General features: G+C 43.4%; 1 protein-coding gene across 1 annotated transcript in view; it reads left to right on the forward strand.

Annotated features, from left to right (window-relative positions):
• The window catches only part of LOC144762934 (xanthine dehydrogenase/oxidase-like), a 575825-nt gene that overhangs the window by 443455 nt on the left and 113939 nt on the right, over positions 1-18431 (forward strand). Inside the window, exons 29-31 of the mRNA XM_078648235.1 lie at positions 820-948; positions 2097-2171; positions 14790-14842. Coding sequence (XP_078504361.1) covers positions 820-948; positions 2097-2171; positions 14790-14842 — 257 coding nt within the window. The remainder of the gene's footprint in view (positions 1-819; positions 949-2096; positions 2172-14789; positions 14843-18431) is intronic.

Consider the following 18431-nt stretch of genomic DNA (forward strand, 5'->3'; position numbering starts at 1 on the left):
CCTCACACCAGATGCTGACAGACCACTCTTTTTGTTATTAGCCTAATTTGCTTATTTTTAATGAGAATGTGCAAATAGAAATGATGCGATTTTTGGCACCTTTGCATTTGAGACAATGCCTGGCCTATGAAGGCTGTAGTTGTGCAAATGGAGCTTCACATTGTGATGCAGTAGTAGCCTCTCCGCATTGTAGACTGCACCTGGCCTGGCATGGTGGTACCTGTACGAATGAAGACTTACTGAGGTATCATGGAGACTAGGGACCCCAGTAATGGGTGCAAATGAGGCATTGTAGAAAGTGGTAATATGGTCAACCTGGTGAAGTGGTCATGCTGTTGCATCTTGGAAACCGGTATTGTAAGCATGCAAAAGATTTAGAGTAGCTGGCTATGTGAGCATGTTGGTCATTATAGGCAATGGATATTCGAGCATATGTGGTACTATGGAACCTGGAACTATGGTCATAGTGGCCATTATGCAAGCTGGTAACATGGATATATGGGGCAAATTTAGATCGAGTCACTTAAGTCTAGTGATGCCAGAAGAACATAATAATGTGACAATATTAGCCACTTGTGACTCTATGTCATGCAAATATTTCTAGGTAATATTTGTTGAACTTAAGCCAAAGAAGGTCTGGAACTTCAGGGCACTGTTTAATGACTTCACATACCTCTGTAAACAGATTTCAGGATAGCAGCTTTAGCTGATGACAAACATTGAGTTCTAATTAGAAGCAAATATTTAACAGTGGAGACTGGTGTTTAACTGCAATGGCCAGAGTAGTCTTTCCCTAACCATGCTTCTCTTGTTCATCAGGTTGCGAGTAGGGTCCTTGGAATCCCCACCAACAAAGTCCACATCAGTGAGACCAGCACTGTGACCGTCCCCAACACATCTCCGACTGCCGCTTCCCTCAGCTCGGACCTCAATGGGATGGCCGTCCAGGTATGTACAGTTCATATGAAAGAGTTTTATCTTCCACACAGATATGATTACAAAAATCAGAAGTATGTAAGATCTGATTTGTATTTGAGAAAAAATGTATTCTTTTAAAGCACACATTCTGTCTGGAAAACAGCAATGTGCTATCTCTCTGCTGTATTTTACTCTATTTTATTATGCAACCTTAGAACACTTCATAGCCATGATAAGGCTTAAATGCCCTCTAATTCACATTGGAGAACTTCACCTCTGGAGTACTCTCCAGTACTCTGGAGTACTTTGTTGACAATGAGTGAGCTGGAGTTTGGCCTGTATGGAAGATGCTGGGCGTGGTGCTGGTAGCTGCGCGTAAACATGAGGTGTTACAGAGAGGTGTGATAACATGCACAACCTTTCCTGTAGATATCTATTGAGGTATCGCGGGTTTAGAAGTGTATTGTAGTATACACTAAGTTTGAAGAAGATGGTTTGTAATGTTTTTCAAAAATTGATGGTTATATGGTTGCAGATTGTAGCTTCTGGACTGAGAGACTTTACTCCGGATTGACTTTTCTAAAGAGGTGAAGTGGTGAAGAAGGGGACAGACCTTGGGCGTGGTCATCAAGTCTAATTTTAGCTTGAGGTTCTCTTACCTTGTTCCTCGTTCGAAGCTATGTTCTAAATTAAGCCTGGGCATCCACCAGTCTGACCTGCTTAAGGTGCAAGTGCATGCCTCTAGATTTTCATTATTTTACTTGGTATTTCGGAATTCACTAGCTGACTGCTTTGGTCAGCCTGTGTTAACACGGATATACCGAAGATGAGACCTATCTAACCACTACAAAACTCTTAATTACTTTGAGACAAATCCTAGTTAATTTTCTTGTCGTCCTAAGACTGTCATTGTATTGTGCTATGGGTTCTATTTTTGACACCAGATATCGAAGAAGAGATATTGCCAGAATAATATATCACAATGAGACGCGCCCCCCCCCACCCTGCAAATATCTCGACATATAGGAAATGCTGCTGTTCACTTTCAAAATTGAATTCCAATGTTACTATATCTATATATAACATTATTTATTCCAGTGTTCTGTTTTATAAGTGTGACAACCTGCTGAAATGTTTAATTGATGGCACCTAATGCTAAAACTGTTTCCCATTTTTAGAATGCGTGTCAGACTATTTTGCAGAGGCTGGAGCCCTACAAGGCTTCAATACCTGAAGGATCCTGGGACGAATGGGTATGTCATATCCATAAGACTTGAAGCTAAACTTTGGAATTCAGTGATGACTGTGGGCATTAGATAGTAAAGTTTATATTTAAAATCAACCCTGCAAATGTTTCCTTTTGATGTGATGCAATGACATCTTCAGAAAAATGTTTTTATTATAAAAAAAAAATGGAGAAGATCATTTAAATGATCTGGTGCCTTGCCTTTAAATGTAAGTAGTCTAAAGGTTTGTAGAATCGGGACCATTCTAATGCTTAATTTGAGCCAGTGGCTGCAAGTGGAGCCACTCATTTTATGGGATTGGCACTTATTGTTCCTAAACAGACTTTGATCCTGAGTAAGAGATAGAAAACACACAAGAGGACATGAAGAAGGAAAGGAAAGACTGAAAGCAGTGACAAGAGGAGAAAGCAGGGATCAAAAAGAACCTGCAAGAGTGTTTGATGATGGATGAAAGAAGCATTAGATGGAATCAAGACTATGCAGACTTGGTAATCGGCACCCTAAACTTTCATAGCACTATGCCGGCTTCTGAACAGAACTTTGGGCTCCAACACCTATTCCTTTACAAATTAAGCATCTGCATTGGGATAGATACCTATTTTTATGACCAAGGTGTGTTATTATAAATGTCTAAGGGCCAGATGTAGGTAGGCTTTTACCGGTCGGTAACGGCCGAATTCGGCCGTTACCGACCGGTAAATGGATTTTGAGATGTAGGGGGCATATTTTTACAGAATCGGTAAATTTACCGATCGGTAAATTTACCGATTCTGTAAAATACCGAATCGGTATTTTTACCGATTCGGTAAATCTGATATGTAGGTGGGACTCTTCTGAGTCCCACAAGCCTTACCGAATCGGTATTTTACCATCAAATTCAATTTCATGGTAAAATACCGATTCCGGTTTGCATGCACATGTGTGCATGCACACCTATGCCATATGACAGGCAGACCTGCCCTTAGGGCATGTATGCCTGCCACATGGCACCCGAACCTGTTTTGGGGGTGCTAGAGGGTGTCAAAGTGACACCCCCTGCACCCTTGTGAAATTCGGTATTTACCGATTCGGTAAATACCGAATCGGTAATGCCCATTCATTCCTATGGGCTTCAAAGCCCATACGAATGAATGGGCATTACCGGTCGGTATTTACCGAATCGGTAAATACCGAATATTACCGATTCGGTAAATACACATCTGGATTTTCCTACATCTCCCCCCTTCCTATTTACCGACTCTTAAATACCGAATCGGTAAAATTCGGTATTTAATAGTCGGTAAATATGATTTACCTACATCTGGCCCCAGGTGCCTTGGTTTTAAATGTAAGGAGTCTAAAGGTTCGTAGAATCAGGATCATTCTAATGCTTAATTTGAGCCAGTGGCTGCAAGTGGGGCCACTCATTTTATGGGATTGGCACTTATTGTTCCTCAACAGACTTTGATCCTGAGTAAGAGGTAGAAAACGCAAAAGAGGTCACGAAGCAGGAAGGGAAAGACTGAAAACAGTGACAAGAGGAGAAAGCAGGGATCAAAAAGAACCTGCAAGAGTGTTTGATGATGGATGAAAGAAGCAAGAGATGGAATCAAGTCGAGGCAGACCTGGTATTCGGCACCCTGAACTTTCATAGCACTATGCCGGCTTCTGAACAGAACTTTGGGCTCCAACACCTATTCCTTTACAAATTAAGCATCTGCATTGGGATGAATACCTATTTTTAGGACCAAGGTCTGTTATTCTAAATGTCTAAGCCTCTTATGCAACAAAATCTGATGAGAGAGTGCTTCAGTTACATATTGATTTATGCCTCTGCAGGAGTAATGCAATAATCGTAGGCAGTGTGCACATAAAACAATGCTCCCTATGCAGAATGGCTTATCGAGCCTCTGTCAGTAGGGTCGCCTAGAGATGTGTAATATTAACATTTTGATGACCTCGCCCCGTGGGATCCCTTGGTTTTCTTGAGGATTGCTAACATTTGCGTTGCACCATGGCATATCTTCTGACCTAGAGGAATAAGATGGGGAAACAGTTTCAACACTTCTCAGATGTTCAGTCAAACTCAAAGGAAGGCCAGGGAGCTAATGTTAAGCCACAAAGGACTTGGATTTAGCCTTTCGCACAGGCCCTCAGATCAGTCTTTCTCTTCACCATAAAATGGGCGGGCAGTTGAGTGAGTTACACCTCTGTCTGGCAACCAGCCTTACACCACCTTACACCCAGACAAACTGGTTCTGCAGACTCAAGCTTCCTCCCTTCCGAAGGTTGTGACTTCCTTTCACGTTGATATGAAGATCAGTCTTCTGGCATTCTTTGCTCCACTTCACCCCCCCCCCCCCCCCTCAAGAGGAGGAGAGGCTCTATACCATGTGGATTTGGAGAGGGCTGTCAGCTTCTATGGAACCAATTCTCAGAATCTCAATGCAATAACGCAGGAAATCCTGTATAGACTTAATCTGAGTAAATTTAGGACTGACAAACTTCTATCTAGAATTAATCTACAGAAAAATCAGGGAAAAACAACCAGTATTTCATCGTTATATTCGATTCAGCCGAGTCAAAATGTATTTCTTTAGAAAAAAACTGTCATGATTAGGAAATCGCAATCAGGTGACGGTTTGGCTGACTCCAGTGGTCTTTTAACAATGTAACTAGACCCACTACAGCAATACAACCATTCCCCAGGTTCATTTCAGTCCTGATGAGACCCTAGTATCTGATAAAGGGTCAAAACGCCATCGGCACCAACAAAAGACAGACCCTATTTTTGTATGAACACTGGATCCTACCCTCTGTGAATGAAATGAAATGAAACATACATTTGTAAAGCGCGATTGCTGCCCAGGGGCGTCCAAGCGCTTTGTGATCAGTGAAGTTGCTTAACAACAGTATGAAGCTAAGGAAAGGATTAATGGTGAACGTTAAAAAGGAAAGTCTTTAATTGCTTCCGAAAAGAGGACAAATTAGGGTTGGATCTAATCTGGAGGGGGAGCGTATTCCACAGCTTGGCAGCGTTGTAAGAAAACATCCTGCCGCCAGCCCTTGCTCTTTTTATTCTAGGGACTATTGCCAGAAAAGCCTGGCTGGAGCGAAGATTTTTACTAGGGTGGTACTGTGTTACCAGCTCGCGGCTAATTGCCGGTCCTGTGTGCCAAAAAGCCCGATGGGCTATGCACATCGCCTTAAAGGCAATTCTCTGCCGTACCGGCAGCCAGTGCAGGCTGCTCAGCCCAGGTTTGACTGACAATCTACGGGGCACCTGAAGCAGTGTGCGGGCCGCGCAGTTTTGGACTAGCTGCAATATACGTAGTGTGTACTCAGGGGCACCTAGGTACCTGGTGGAGTAGTGTGGCTCACTGGTTAGAGGCAGCAGACCCGAGAGCAGAAGTCAGCCCGGGACCTGGGTTCAATTCCCAACGCGGCAGGGTTGTGCACCTGGGTCAGCGGACTCGATAATTCTCGCTTCGGTGCTTACTCTAATCAGGGGTTCCACTCGGCAACTCTGGGCATTAGCTTGCCTAATCTCCACAACGGCCCCATCAATTCCGGGGATGCCTGGCTCCACCTTGGGGACTCCCAGCAGGTACCATCCCACAGGGAAAGCCAGGACGGGTTCCCCAGAGTTATACAGCGCCAGGAAACCTGTGGACGGGTAGCAGTGCGCTTTACAAGCTCAAATACATTTACATTTACATTTACAAGACATTACTGAAGTCCAGTCGAGACTGGATCAGGCCCTGTACAGCCACCTGCTTGGCTTCCATAGGTAGAAGTGGAAGAACATTTCTTAACATCCTAAGGAGACCAAAGCAGGTTGCCGAAAGTTTAGTGGCTTGGGTGTTATAGGACAGATCTCTATCCACCAAACCCCCAAGCTTTTTATGTTATCCTTGGGTGCTGGGGGGGTACCTAGGCATAGGGGCCAGAGGGAGTCAAAATGCGTAGGAGTTGTTGGGCCCAAGAGCATCAGCTCCGTTTTATCCCCGTTAAGTTTAAGGGAGGATATCGTTATCCAGATCTTTACTTCCTCCAGGCATTGCATTAGCCCCGATGGCGAAGATTGGCCATTCTCCTGCGCTAAGGAGACCACTAGCTGCGTGTCGTCCACGTATGAAATGATTTTAATACCAAAACGGACGGACGACCTCAGCCAGTGGTCTCATGTAAATATTAAATAGCGCAGGGCTTAGGGATGAGCCCTGAGGGACCCCGCAAGTCAGTGGTCTACTCTCAGAGACCATGTCTCCCTCAAAGATCTGAAAAGACCTATTACTCAGAAATGATTTGAGCCAACGCAGAGCCCTGCTTAATATCCCAACATCCGCAAGACAACCCAGCAAGGTGTCGTGGCTGACCGTGTGGAATGCTGCACTCAGATCAAGGAGGACCACTGCCACTGATCCCCCTTGATCCAAGATCCTTCTGGTTTCCTCGGTGACTGTTTAAGTATATGTGATGTAATTGGCTATCTTTTAACCAATATACCCGTTTATGCTCACTCATATTGTCACTTTTGTTTTCTTTATGGTTTTGGTTCCTTTTCACTTAGGGTTCTTACAAAATATCTCTTCACCACTCACCAGATTGCAATTCCCTAATTACGACGTTGTTTTTTCTAAGGAAATACATTTTGATTCAGCTGAATCGAATATAATTATGATATACTGGTTGTTTTTCCCTCATTTTCCTGTAGATTGATTTTAGACAGAACTTTGTCTGTCCTAAATGTACTCAGATTAAGTCTATACAGGATTTCCCACACTATTACATTGAGTTTTGGAAAATGAGTTCCATGTGAACACTTATCACAAATTGCATCTCAGTTTGCAAACCAGTTAGTGTGCAAACTACACATCCCTCGTTTGTGGATGGGGTAATCTCTGATTCTGTATATGTAACAGGAATATTACATTTCACATCAACAGCCCTTTGGTACATAAGTCGATCACTCAATTATGCCTTCCAGTAGACTATTTACAATTAACTGTGCAGAACTGAATCTTGAACATTTTGGTTTTACAGAGCCTACGGGCACCCTTTGCACTGGCTAGTATACATTCATTTAATATGTGTAAGGAATTGTTTCTTAAGGACATCATGCATAGGGCAATATATTTCACCTTCACTAGAGCACAAGGCCCAAAAACAGGTGATGGTATTTCCTTTGTGTAGTTGACCTCTCCACAGTATAACACAGATTAACACAGTGTCTGTCTTTCCTGCTCACTTTACTCCGTGTAGAGGGTTCCATCTCAGAATGATGTATATATACTTACAAAGGGAAATCCTAGGTGTAGATCTAAGGAGTGTTCTATAAAAGTCTGACATGCCAGCAGCAGGACAGGTTAGTGAAGAGGGTACTTTTGGGAAGGTGGTAGTAAGGCAAAGAGCTCATGGGACAAGGTGGACTTAGGGGATGGATGGTTTGGTATGAAGTCCCAGGTGACCTGGTATCTAAGCTGTGGAATCAGGAAAAATGCTGAGGGGACATTATTGGCATCAAATGTGGGTACAGTCTTAAGCCCTTTGAAGCCTGGACCTGCTGCAGTAGACAATACTGCAAGGCTCCATCTTCCATTATACCATACCAAATATAACCACCTCTCCTTTAGATGTTGTCCTCTTCAATTGTACCTTGTAGGGTCACCCAGATGGTTCATGAGACCATCCTGATCCCTCCCTAAGGGACACAAAGTTGGTATGGAAGCGCAGAATGACCCCTTTGGTGGCCTATAATTGAACCCAGTGCTCCCTCTAATACATGCTATCTAATACCAATTGCACTACACAAACAGAGAATCCCTTGATTGCATGGAGAATATCTAAAGATCAAGGAGGTAACTCCCCAGCAGCATATTTATTCCATAATATAAAAGTGTGGTACTGTGTATTTTGTATCACCAACGGGATGAACTTACTGCAAATCGTGTGCCTCTCAAGCTGAGGCTTTAAATCAGCAATTAGCTCAAGGATAACTGCACTAGCCTGTACATTTTGTATATCTCTTCCTCTGTTTGTTCAAAAAGTGTAGCTCTCAGTCGGAAGATTCTTTCCTGTCTTCTCCTCTTTCTCTGTAAACCAGCCAAAATCCTCACTCTCCTAGTCATGACATACAGAGCTGTCATTTTGGAAAAATCTGATGCATTTTGAGGCTGTTTATATAGGATGCATGATTGCCACCTGATTTGAGGTGGTGGTAAAGTGGATGTGCAAAATTGTGTTTTTGCGACCATTTGCTATTTGCAAATGGAATTAACATAAGAAAAGAGCTTCACAAATAAAGATTTCACATTTGCGATTTGCTATTTGGAATCAGTGAAGTAATGAATCCTTAATCATTTGCAATGCTAAATTTAAGGCTGCAAATGCATTACTATTACACTGATTTCTTGATTTTGCGACCCATAATCAGTTTGTGACTGATTGCTGAAGCGCAAAACATTTGTACATATCCCCCATATTCCTGCAACAAATAGTTTATTTGAGCTCATTCTTGACGTCCCTTCATTGCTTTAATTTATTTTGTTATGTGTAGTTTTCTTTACTGCAAAGCGACCGCTGTGGGCTTTATTGGGTTGTACAAAAGTCACTAGGCAAAGCATTTAGATACAGTAGGAAAGGTAATATGTACATATAGCATATTTATAGGATATACATGGGGCACTACATCTTAAGGTAAGACATAAACCAGTACTCATAGAATAGCATATGGGAGAAAGTTGAATTGCAGCAATGGAATCCAACAGGGCAGAACAAACCACTTTGGACTAAAGCCTGAGGGTGGGGCTTTAGGGGTACACTGAGGAGAGATATCACAGCCACAGAACCTTTTTTAGGTCTTCCAATAAATGTAATTTGTGAAGTATACACAAGGGTCTATATTACAAACAGTGCCCCAGGGATATAACTGGAATATGCCCTCAGAGCACTGTGGTATTACAGAAGTGGTTGCAGATGCTTGTGCAGCTGCTTCTGTAATTCAGATTGTACCAGCGCACATATAGCGTTGGTGCTATTTTTGGGGGGGGGTTCACCTTGCTTCTTTTACTGTACCGTGTATGGACGTGGGCTCTGAGACAGAGACCTTCAGGAGGCACACTAATAGTGTTTCACAAAGAGGTGGCATACTGTCAGTACACCCCCTGAGGGCACCCCCCCTTGTGGGGGCCAAAGTGGCCTATGGACCACCAAACATCTCTTTGTAGGCAGATGTAGTTATCACTGCATCTGCCTGCAGGAGATCTCTGTCCCCTTTTGAAATGCAAGCAAGTGCTGCCTGGGCAGGAAAAGACAGAGTGGCTACTTGAAGTATCTGCTTCGTCTTTCACTAATGTGCAACCCCCCAGGGCAGCTGCAAGTTCGCAGATGCCCTTAAGGCAGAACATTGATTGTAATTGAGTGCATTGCCCTGTTTTTATTTATTTATTTAATTTATTTGCATGTTTATATCGCGCTGGCTTCGACTCCCAGGGGAGTATCTCCGCGCTTTTGACTTCTACCACATTGGTTTCAGGGGAGAGCTAGTGTAGCAGCTGTCTAATGATTGAATAGGAACGTTTTCAGCAGTTTTCTGAAGGGAAGGTGCTCTGCACATAACCTGAGAGTAGTAGGGAGACTGTTCCAAAGGGATTGTCCTGCTACTGAGAGGGCCTTACTTCCGTGTCTGGCCTTCTTTGCTCTAGGTACACAGAGAAGTCCTTGTTCGCTCGACCTGAGTAAGCAAGCGGGTTTATAGTGAACAAATTTGGTGGACAGGTATGCCGGACCCATTCCATTGTTTGTGACCGGCATCCCTGTTTCAAGGAGTGTTGTGGCGCAGACAGGGACGATACTCCCATTATATAATACAGGTCCTGACGCTCAAGAAGGGGGTAGTTTAGATTCTCAGGGACCAGTGGGGGAAACATTGTGCCAGAGAGTTTTGCTTTTTAATACCCGGCAGACCCAGAGGTATCACCTAGATCCTCATTGATCGTAAGGCCACCCAAAATGTTCAATTTGTGCACCACAGATAGTGGCAAGAGTCTGTGTGCAAGATTTAAAGGATTATGCAGGGTGACTAAAATAAGATTGATGTGATGATAATGATATCTTCCCAAGGCAGAATGGCCTACACTGCACATTACAGCATTACCAAAGAGGGGACAAAATGTACTTTGGCTAACTTGGTGGGATTAGCGAAATCCAATATCAACAACACCAGAGCCTATAGTGTTGTCTTGAAATTATCCTCATGGATGTAGACTTCAGTGATTTTATGAAGCTGGGTTGGAATGGTGTTTTGTTTGTTATCTTGTTTACATGTCATTGGCATCTGTGCTATCTTTGATGCTGCTGGGGATTTGATACAGCTGTTAATAATGGGAGTGGATTCAAGAGTCACGATGCAGTCTATCGAAATCTGAACAGGGATATATTTAATCATATTGTAGTCAATGACGTTGACCTACAATAATAGTCCTGAACTAGTTCATTTCCTACCTCACTTACTGCTCTCAAATTGTGCAAATCAGGAACCCAGTTCAAAGCCAGGTAACCTGTGACAAGGAGTCCTCCAAGGTGTCATCCTCTCTCCAAACCTTCTTAATCAGTATCCCGAACCCCTCTGCGTGATACTTAGGAACTTTAGGATCCTCTTCCACCTATACTCTGATGATACTATTATTAACCAGCAGGACATATCCCTGAATGATGTCACCTTCCCATCCGAACCTTTGACAAGAATTCAATTTTAGATGTCAAAATACTCTATCTCAAACTAATCCATGCAAAACAGATTTCTTCTTATGTCTCCCAAAAAAACAAATCCTTCTGTTCATGACTGAAGGAACTCCTCCTCACCTTGAAGGGACACCCTGCCACTGTTCAGAACGCTATATCTCTTGTTTTCACCCTCAACACCATCTCATCCTCTAGTCACATCACAGCCATGGCCAAGAGAGCCCAGTTCCAGCTAAGGTCGGTGAGGGGGGTCTGGCAAGTCACCCCTGAACTGGACCTAAAATTAGCTGTTCTGGTGGTGCTTCTTTCCAGACTTGACTAAAGGATCCCAATCCTCCCAGGCATCCCTAAAGTTATTTTATGCCTTCTCCGAGCACTTCTATATGCTGAAGCCCCTTTGTGACCAGTCGCAATAAATTTTACAGAAACATAAAGGCGTCCCCACTGGGAATGGACAGATATAGGGTGTCCAATTACAAGAGTAATCACTCGAGCGGAAACTATTTATCTACAACACAGCATGCCATCAATTGGGCGGGAAAGGTAAAGGTACAATGCTATATCCTAGGTTTCTTATGGGGGGTTCAGAATTAAACTTGATACCCCTAAACAAATTCACATTTCTTGCAATAGTATGACACAAAATTCAAAATTAAAATTTAAATTTTTAGGAAGCTAAAGAATACATTTATCAAAAAACATGCAGAAATTCAAGAAAGAGAGATGTATTTTCCACACTATACGTTTTGTAAAAATCTGTTACACTTTATTCTATCACAATAATTTCACATTGTTACAATAATATTAAAAACACATGATCAAACATTTTAAATTTTTTTTTTTTTTTAAACACAAAGAATCAAAACAGTCGACGCGGCGTTTCGGTATTTTTGATGGTGGACCTTCCTCAGGACTGATTCTAAATGAATTTAAAAACATAGAGTTACCATTCTTTTTTGGTACAGATTTAACATACATCTCTCTTCTCTCTAGAACATATCATCCTAGAATGGTAACTCTAACATCCAATTGATGGCATGCTGTGTTGTAGATAAATAGTTTCCGCTCGAGTGATTACTCTTGTAATTGGACACCCTATATCTGTCCATTCCCAGTGGGGACGCCTTTATGTTTCTTTAAAAGAACTCTCTTCCCCCCAGTCCCCTATAAGCCTGTGCGGGGTCCTCCTTTATTTTATCTCGCAATAAATTTTACCACATCACCCTATCCTGCAAACTATACAGTGGCTTCCTTTAGTGGCGAGAGCCCAATTTAAATGCGCACTGCACCCATCTACAATGTCGTACCTAACTGAGGAACTAAAAATTTTGGTAGCCAATGGAAGGTCAAGAAATTCTCAATCTCTTCTCCTTGAACCCTCCCCCCTTCAATTGAGAGTGATTTATAAACCAATCCTTCTCTGGAAGCACCACAAGAATTTGAACTACTTCTCTCTGATTCGCCACTTGACCACATGCCTTGATGTCTTCGAAAAAGATCTCAAAACTCTTCTCAGTGAAAGACACTTTGTCTAATTCCTCTTGCCTCCACTCGCTCTCTATGTATGCTTTAATTTGAGGTTATATCTCAAATATACCCTGCATTGACTGTTGAAGATCTGTACGTAAGTACATTTTCCTCCCATTTACTCCTGATTTCTTGCCTTTCATTTCCCCAAGGTTGCAACTCTATGCTATCCTCATTGTGATTGTTATGTTTCAGTTCTATTGTAAATTGGTCTGTTTCCTCCAGGGCAAGTTTGCACGATATAAAATCAACAAACAATTTATAAAATTGCCTAAAATCACTACATTGAAAGGTGCGTATATAAATATTGTTCTTATCTTCACCTGTACAAGGTTTAGGAGGTATTAGTGGAAGTAAAAGCAGTAAATATATCCTTTACCTTATCAAGTAGTGGTGGTAGGTAAATGTTGTGAATGCAGTGTTGTTGTCATGTGATCTATCACATGCCATGCAGTTACTCTTCCACACCAGGAACATATTAAATTCACCGTGGATTGAGGTTCACATGCTGCTGTTTTGTCATCCAAGACAGACTTTTTCCTGGGTAAGAGCAACATGTCTGTAACCAAGCAGACTTTCAAATAGACCAAGAGTGTTATAGACAAATTGATGATAACATTTTTTAGAAACAGATCACCCAGACATTCAAGATAAAAATGAAAGAGAGGATGCAAAGATGAAACCCAGTCAGTTAGTCAAAATACTTTATTGCGATAACTTAATATCATATAAAGACAATGGCTATACATATACAATAAATACATGGTTAAAATACATACAAGAAAGATAAAAGTCATACAAAAATTCATACATATAATGCAACATATGCAGTACTGATAGCCTCAAGATAAGGTCAAATCTAAAACCAGAGGAGTCCCTGAAACAAACCCATTGTATTCACAAAGTGCCTTTTATATACTGAGTTTATGCTATTGAAGGAGGATCATTATGATTTTTTAACCTAATATTCCTGCTCCTGATAGCACTCACTAGGAAACTTGCCACATGAAACATAGTCCTTGGAGTCTGCATAAGCTGTAAATAAATAAGAGCATGTTTAACTTGAATAAATCCAGCCTCTTTTAAAATAGGCACAAGAAACTTCCTCCTTGCCTCCTCGTAATGCCCACAGAACATCACTAGGTGCATATTATTTTGTTCGGAGAAGTGGTCACAGGAACATGGTAAGGCCTTTTCTGGAGTACTCCATACAGGGTAAAAACCAAGATTAAAATGTATCAAGTTAAAACGAAACCGAGTTAAAATAAACCTGTGGTACGGATGGGTCACCATGTTCAGGTAGCTTTCTGGGCTGTCAGGGATAGATAGTATTAAGCTGGCCCTAACACTTGTTTTTTTCATCTCACTCTCTTCTCTTTCCAGGGATAAAAGCTCTCTCATTGCACGCTTTGTTAATGCAATGTCTTGGGGTGTTATGGACTCTGTTACTGAATATAACTCTGGCCTCCCCAACTTGGCAACATTTTCCTTGATGTAAGTCAACCACTTAATGTTGTTGGCTTTATCCAAACAGAGACAATCTTTCATAATGATATAATTTAGGGGAATTTCTTTATTAAGCCACATCCTCAGCCAAGCTACAAGAGGTGCTGTTTTAATCAAGTCTGTGATGTAGCCTTCCCCAAGTTCCAAGTGTACAGTGTAGGATGCAGTTGACTGTGGGACACCAAGAACAGATCTGAAAAATTTATTTTCCATGGTCTGTAGGGAGTCTAGGCCCCTGTAGCCCCAAATTGAGCTGCCATAAGATGCAACCGAAATACATTTAGCCTTATAAATTTTCATTATGGCTGCAATGGGCCTGGCCCCCAGTTTCTTAGAGAACCCCTGTAGAGCTGAAGTCAGAGGACAGCCAGCAGAAACAGGAATTTGTTTACACTGTCTACATGAGTTTTCCTTTTCCTAAATCTGTGTTATACTGTCCTGAGAGCTTATATTTTTGATTCAAATGATCTTTTATGTTTAATATTAAAAAACATCCTTGAACTCAGTGGGGAGATATGTCATGCTCCCTTAAAGAGAGATTATTATAACAGAGGAAGTTACATGGCTAGTGAGATTCTGCAAATGGCGATTATCATATCCAAGACAATTTTAAAATATTTATTACAGGATGAGAAGAAAATAGACTTGTCGTAGTAGAAAAATCCCATATCAGAGCACAATTCCCAAATCTTTTTTTCCACAAATAAGTGTGAGTTTTCTTGTTGATATTCATGATTAAATCAGGAGTAATTTACACAAACTACCAACATACTTGTGAGTTAACCCTTAATTATTCATCGTTGGATTTTCTTGAGCCAAGATGTATAAGTTGATAAACAAGTCGTTTCATTTCTTATTTTATTCAAGGTGTTGGCAGCATATATGGATCAAGTGAGTCTGTCGGCCACAGGATTTTCCAAGTAAGCAAATAACTGAATGTTATATTAAAACTATTACTGTGTATCAAACTGTTTCAAATAGACAGGTGAATATCTTGAAGAAGCAACAGCTAATTTTCAGTAGTGTCTCATCTGGTTTTTGTGTGCACCATGCATCTAGTGTCTGGCTTCAAGGATGCACTTTAAGTGGTCTAAATTCAAAATCCACATCCAGTTTATGACAGCTTTGTCTATAATCACTCATCATTTGAAAGCCATTAAAACAATATCGATTATTCTTTTAGTTAATTATTCCACTTTAATGTTGTTGTTTAAATAGAATGCAAGTCATGTTGAATGCGAAGACACTACACGTTCTTTCAAAGTTTGTAAGTTGCCTAGAGAGGCTGTAGTCACTCTTTATTTATGTAGTTGAGTTGCCAACTCATAAATGGATTAATTTAATAGACGGCAGCAAAATAATGTATTAAGTTCTTCCTTTGTAAAGCCATAGCAATACAGGCTGACATTAGTAAATATTATCTTTATATGGATTCATTATAAATTAAATTTTGTAGTATGATTTACTTCATATTTCGCTATTGTGTTTTAAAGTTTGCGTTTGACTTGTCTTAATCTTCGAGGCAATCAATCAATCAGCATTTATAAAGCACAACACTGCCACCCTAAGAGTATCTGGGCTTTTTGTATCTGTCGAAGAGCCAGATCTTTAGTCTCATTCTGAAGTCTGCCAGCAAGGGGGCTGCACGTAGCTGGAGGGGAATGTCGTTCCAGGTCTTGGCAGTGATGTAGGAGAAGGAGCGGCCACTGCTGTGACAGATGTGGGCGGTGTGTGCAAGGACAAATGAAGAGGAGCTCAGGTGTCTAGAAGGATCATGGCAGTTCAGTCGGTGGTTGACATAGGCAGGGCCTAGGTCGTGGAGGGCTTTGTAGGCCTGCGTGAGGATCTTGAACTGGCATCTCTTCTGGATGGGTAGCCAGTGGAGGTCTCTCAGGTGGGGGAAGATGTGTGTACATTTGGGGAGGTCCAGGATGAGTCTGTCTGCAGCATTCTGTAGGGCCTGGAATTTTCTGAGGAGCTGGGTGTAGATGCTGGCGTAGAGGGCCTTGCGGTAGTCGAGGCTTCTGGTGACAAGGGTCTGCTTTGACTTGTTTCATGGTCAGTTGGCTGTTGAGAATGATGCCAAGATTGGGTGCATGGTCGGTCGGTGTGGGTGTAGGTCCGGGTTCTGCAGGCCATCAGCTGTGGCCCTAAGAGGAGGTGTTTACCTGATGATCAGAACTTGCCCAAGTACTTTGGCTGGGTAGGGGAGCAGGGAGATCGGCCAGGAATTATTGAGATCATCGGGGTCGGTGGAGGCTTTCATCAGGAGGGGTCTGATGTCTGCATGTTTCCATCTGTCCGGGAAGGTTGCTGTGGACATGGAGGTGTTGAGGATGCTGGTGAATTATGTGCTGATAGGGATCCTTGCAAGGTTGTAGTGGAGGTGGGGGGTAGGGGTCCGTGGGTGCCCCAGAGTGGATTGAAGAGATGATGGCTGAGGTGGTCAGAACATAGACCAGTTGGTAATGGTTTGGCTGATGATCGCTGGTCTGTAGAGGCCATTGGTGTTGAGGATGGCAGGTTGGAGGATGAAGTTGTTGTAGATTTTGGTGATCTTGCTCAGGAAGTAGTCGGAGAGGGTGTCGAGGAGTTCTTGGGAGGAGTGGATGGTGTTCTGTATGGCTATTGGGCTGGAGAATTTGTTGAATATTTTGTGTGGTTGGCCATGGAGTTGATGTGGGTGGTGATGCCTGCTTACTTGGCTTCTTTGATGTTCTAGTGATAGTTGCTGAGGGCGGTTTTGTAAGCTGCTCTGTCTGCGGGGTTCTTTGTAGTGCGCCATCTGTTCTCAAGTTGATGGCAGTTGTGCTTAGTGGTCCTGAGTGTGGTGTACCAGCAGGCCTATTTGGAGGACTTGTTTTATTTAATAGGTTTCAGAGGTGCGACTTTGTCGGTGCTGTCGATGATCTAGGTGGTGGAGTTCTGGGCGGTGTTGTTTAGGTCTGTTGAGTTCTCTGATTGGGAAGTGGTCAGGGCCCCTGACCACTGAGTTTTGGTGACCTTGCTCCAGCTGCAGTGGGGGGAGACCAGGTACCTGGTGATGGTGTGCTGGGCGCCGGTGATGGCGAAGTGTACAAGGGTGTGGTTCAGGTGAGTTCTGTGGTGTGGCTGAATTGATTCTGTCACACGAGTTGAAAATGGGGTTGAGTGTTTGTCCAGCTTTGTGCGTGGGTTCCTTGACCAGTTGGACTTGGCCGATGTTGTTCAGATTCTCCAGGAGGGTGATGGAGATGCTTTCGTTGGGGTGATCGATGTGAAAGTTGAGTTCACCGAGTGGGACATTGTGGTGAGGGGGGTGATGAGGTTGGGGATGAAATCGAAGAATGTTGCTTGGGATCCTGGGGGTATGTAGGCAAAGGTGCCTCTTATCGTGGTTCTGCGTCATTTTGTAGCAGGAAGTTGAGGTGTTGCATGAGAGGTGTGGGGTCATCAATGATGATGGTGCATCTGATGGTTTCCTTGAAGATCATTGCGATGCCTCCGCCTTGTTTGTTGATGCGGTCTCGGTGTATCATCTTGTAGCCTTTGGGAGTGACGGTGGTGATGTCGGGGTTTGAGGAGGAGTTGAGCTACATTAAGGTGATGAACACAACGTCTGTGGAGAGGATTGTCATTGTTTCCCGAATTTCCGTGGCGTGTTTGCAGAGTGAGCGGGCATTGAGTAGGATGCAGTGGATCGGTTGTGAGGTGTTTTTGGTATTATCTGCAGTAGTGGTGCAGGATCTTTTGTAGGTTGTGTTGCAGGAGAAGTGGCAGTGTCGGCAGGTGAAGAGTCCTTAAGGTGGAACGTGGGGAGAAGGAGACGAGCTGTTGTTTCGGCATCTGGGGTCCAGTTCCAGGAGTTCCTTGGTGGTGCAGGGACAGCGAGCAGCACAGGGTGAGCTGGCAGCACAGGGGCAGGGGGCAGCGTGGGGACAGCAGGCAGTGCAGTGGCGGGGACAGCAGGAAATGCAGGGACTGCAGGCAGCGCCAGGTCAGGGACAGCAGCAGCGCAGGAACAGGGACAGCAGGCAGCGCAGGGACAGCAGGCAGCGCAGGCATAGGGACGGCAGTCTGCATAGGGTCAGCAGACAGCGCAGAGACAGCAGGCAGCACGGTGACACAGTACCTTGAGCCGGAGTGTCAGGCAAAAGAGGGGTGGCCCAGCCTCCTCCGAGCTCTTGCCTGGGCACCGCCCACAAGCTTTCCATGAAGTGGGAGCCGCTGGGACCTGTATTAGCACCGGGAGGCACGGAAATCTGCTCAACCTGCTGGCCCACAACCGGGGCTTCTGGGAAATGGAGTCCTGATCTCTTCCAGTGGTGAGAGGAGTTACAAGGTGCTCTCTGCGGTCTCAGCGCGGGGATGCAGGTGGCAGGAACAGGAGGGGAGACACCTCCTGGAGATGAGAGTGGAGAGCGGCTTCCCACGAAGCAGGAGCAGCAGGGATATTTATTGGCACCAGGAGGTACAAAAGTCTGCTCAACCAGCTGGCCCCACCTCTGGGACTGCTGGGAAATGGAGTTC

This window comes from Lissotriton helveticus, chromosome 6, assembly GCF_964261635.1.
Source record: "Lissotriton helveticus chromosome 6, aLisHel1.1, whole genome shotgun sequence".
Lineage (NCBI taxonomy): Eukaryota > Metazoa > Chordata > Amphibia > Caudata > Salamandridae > Lissotriton > Lissotriton helveticus.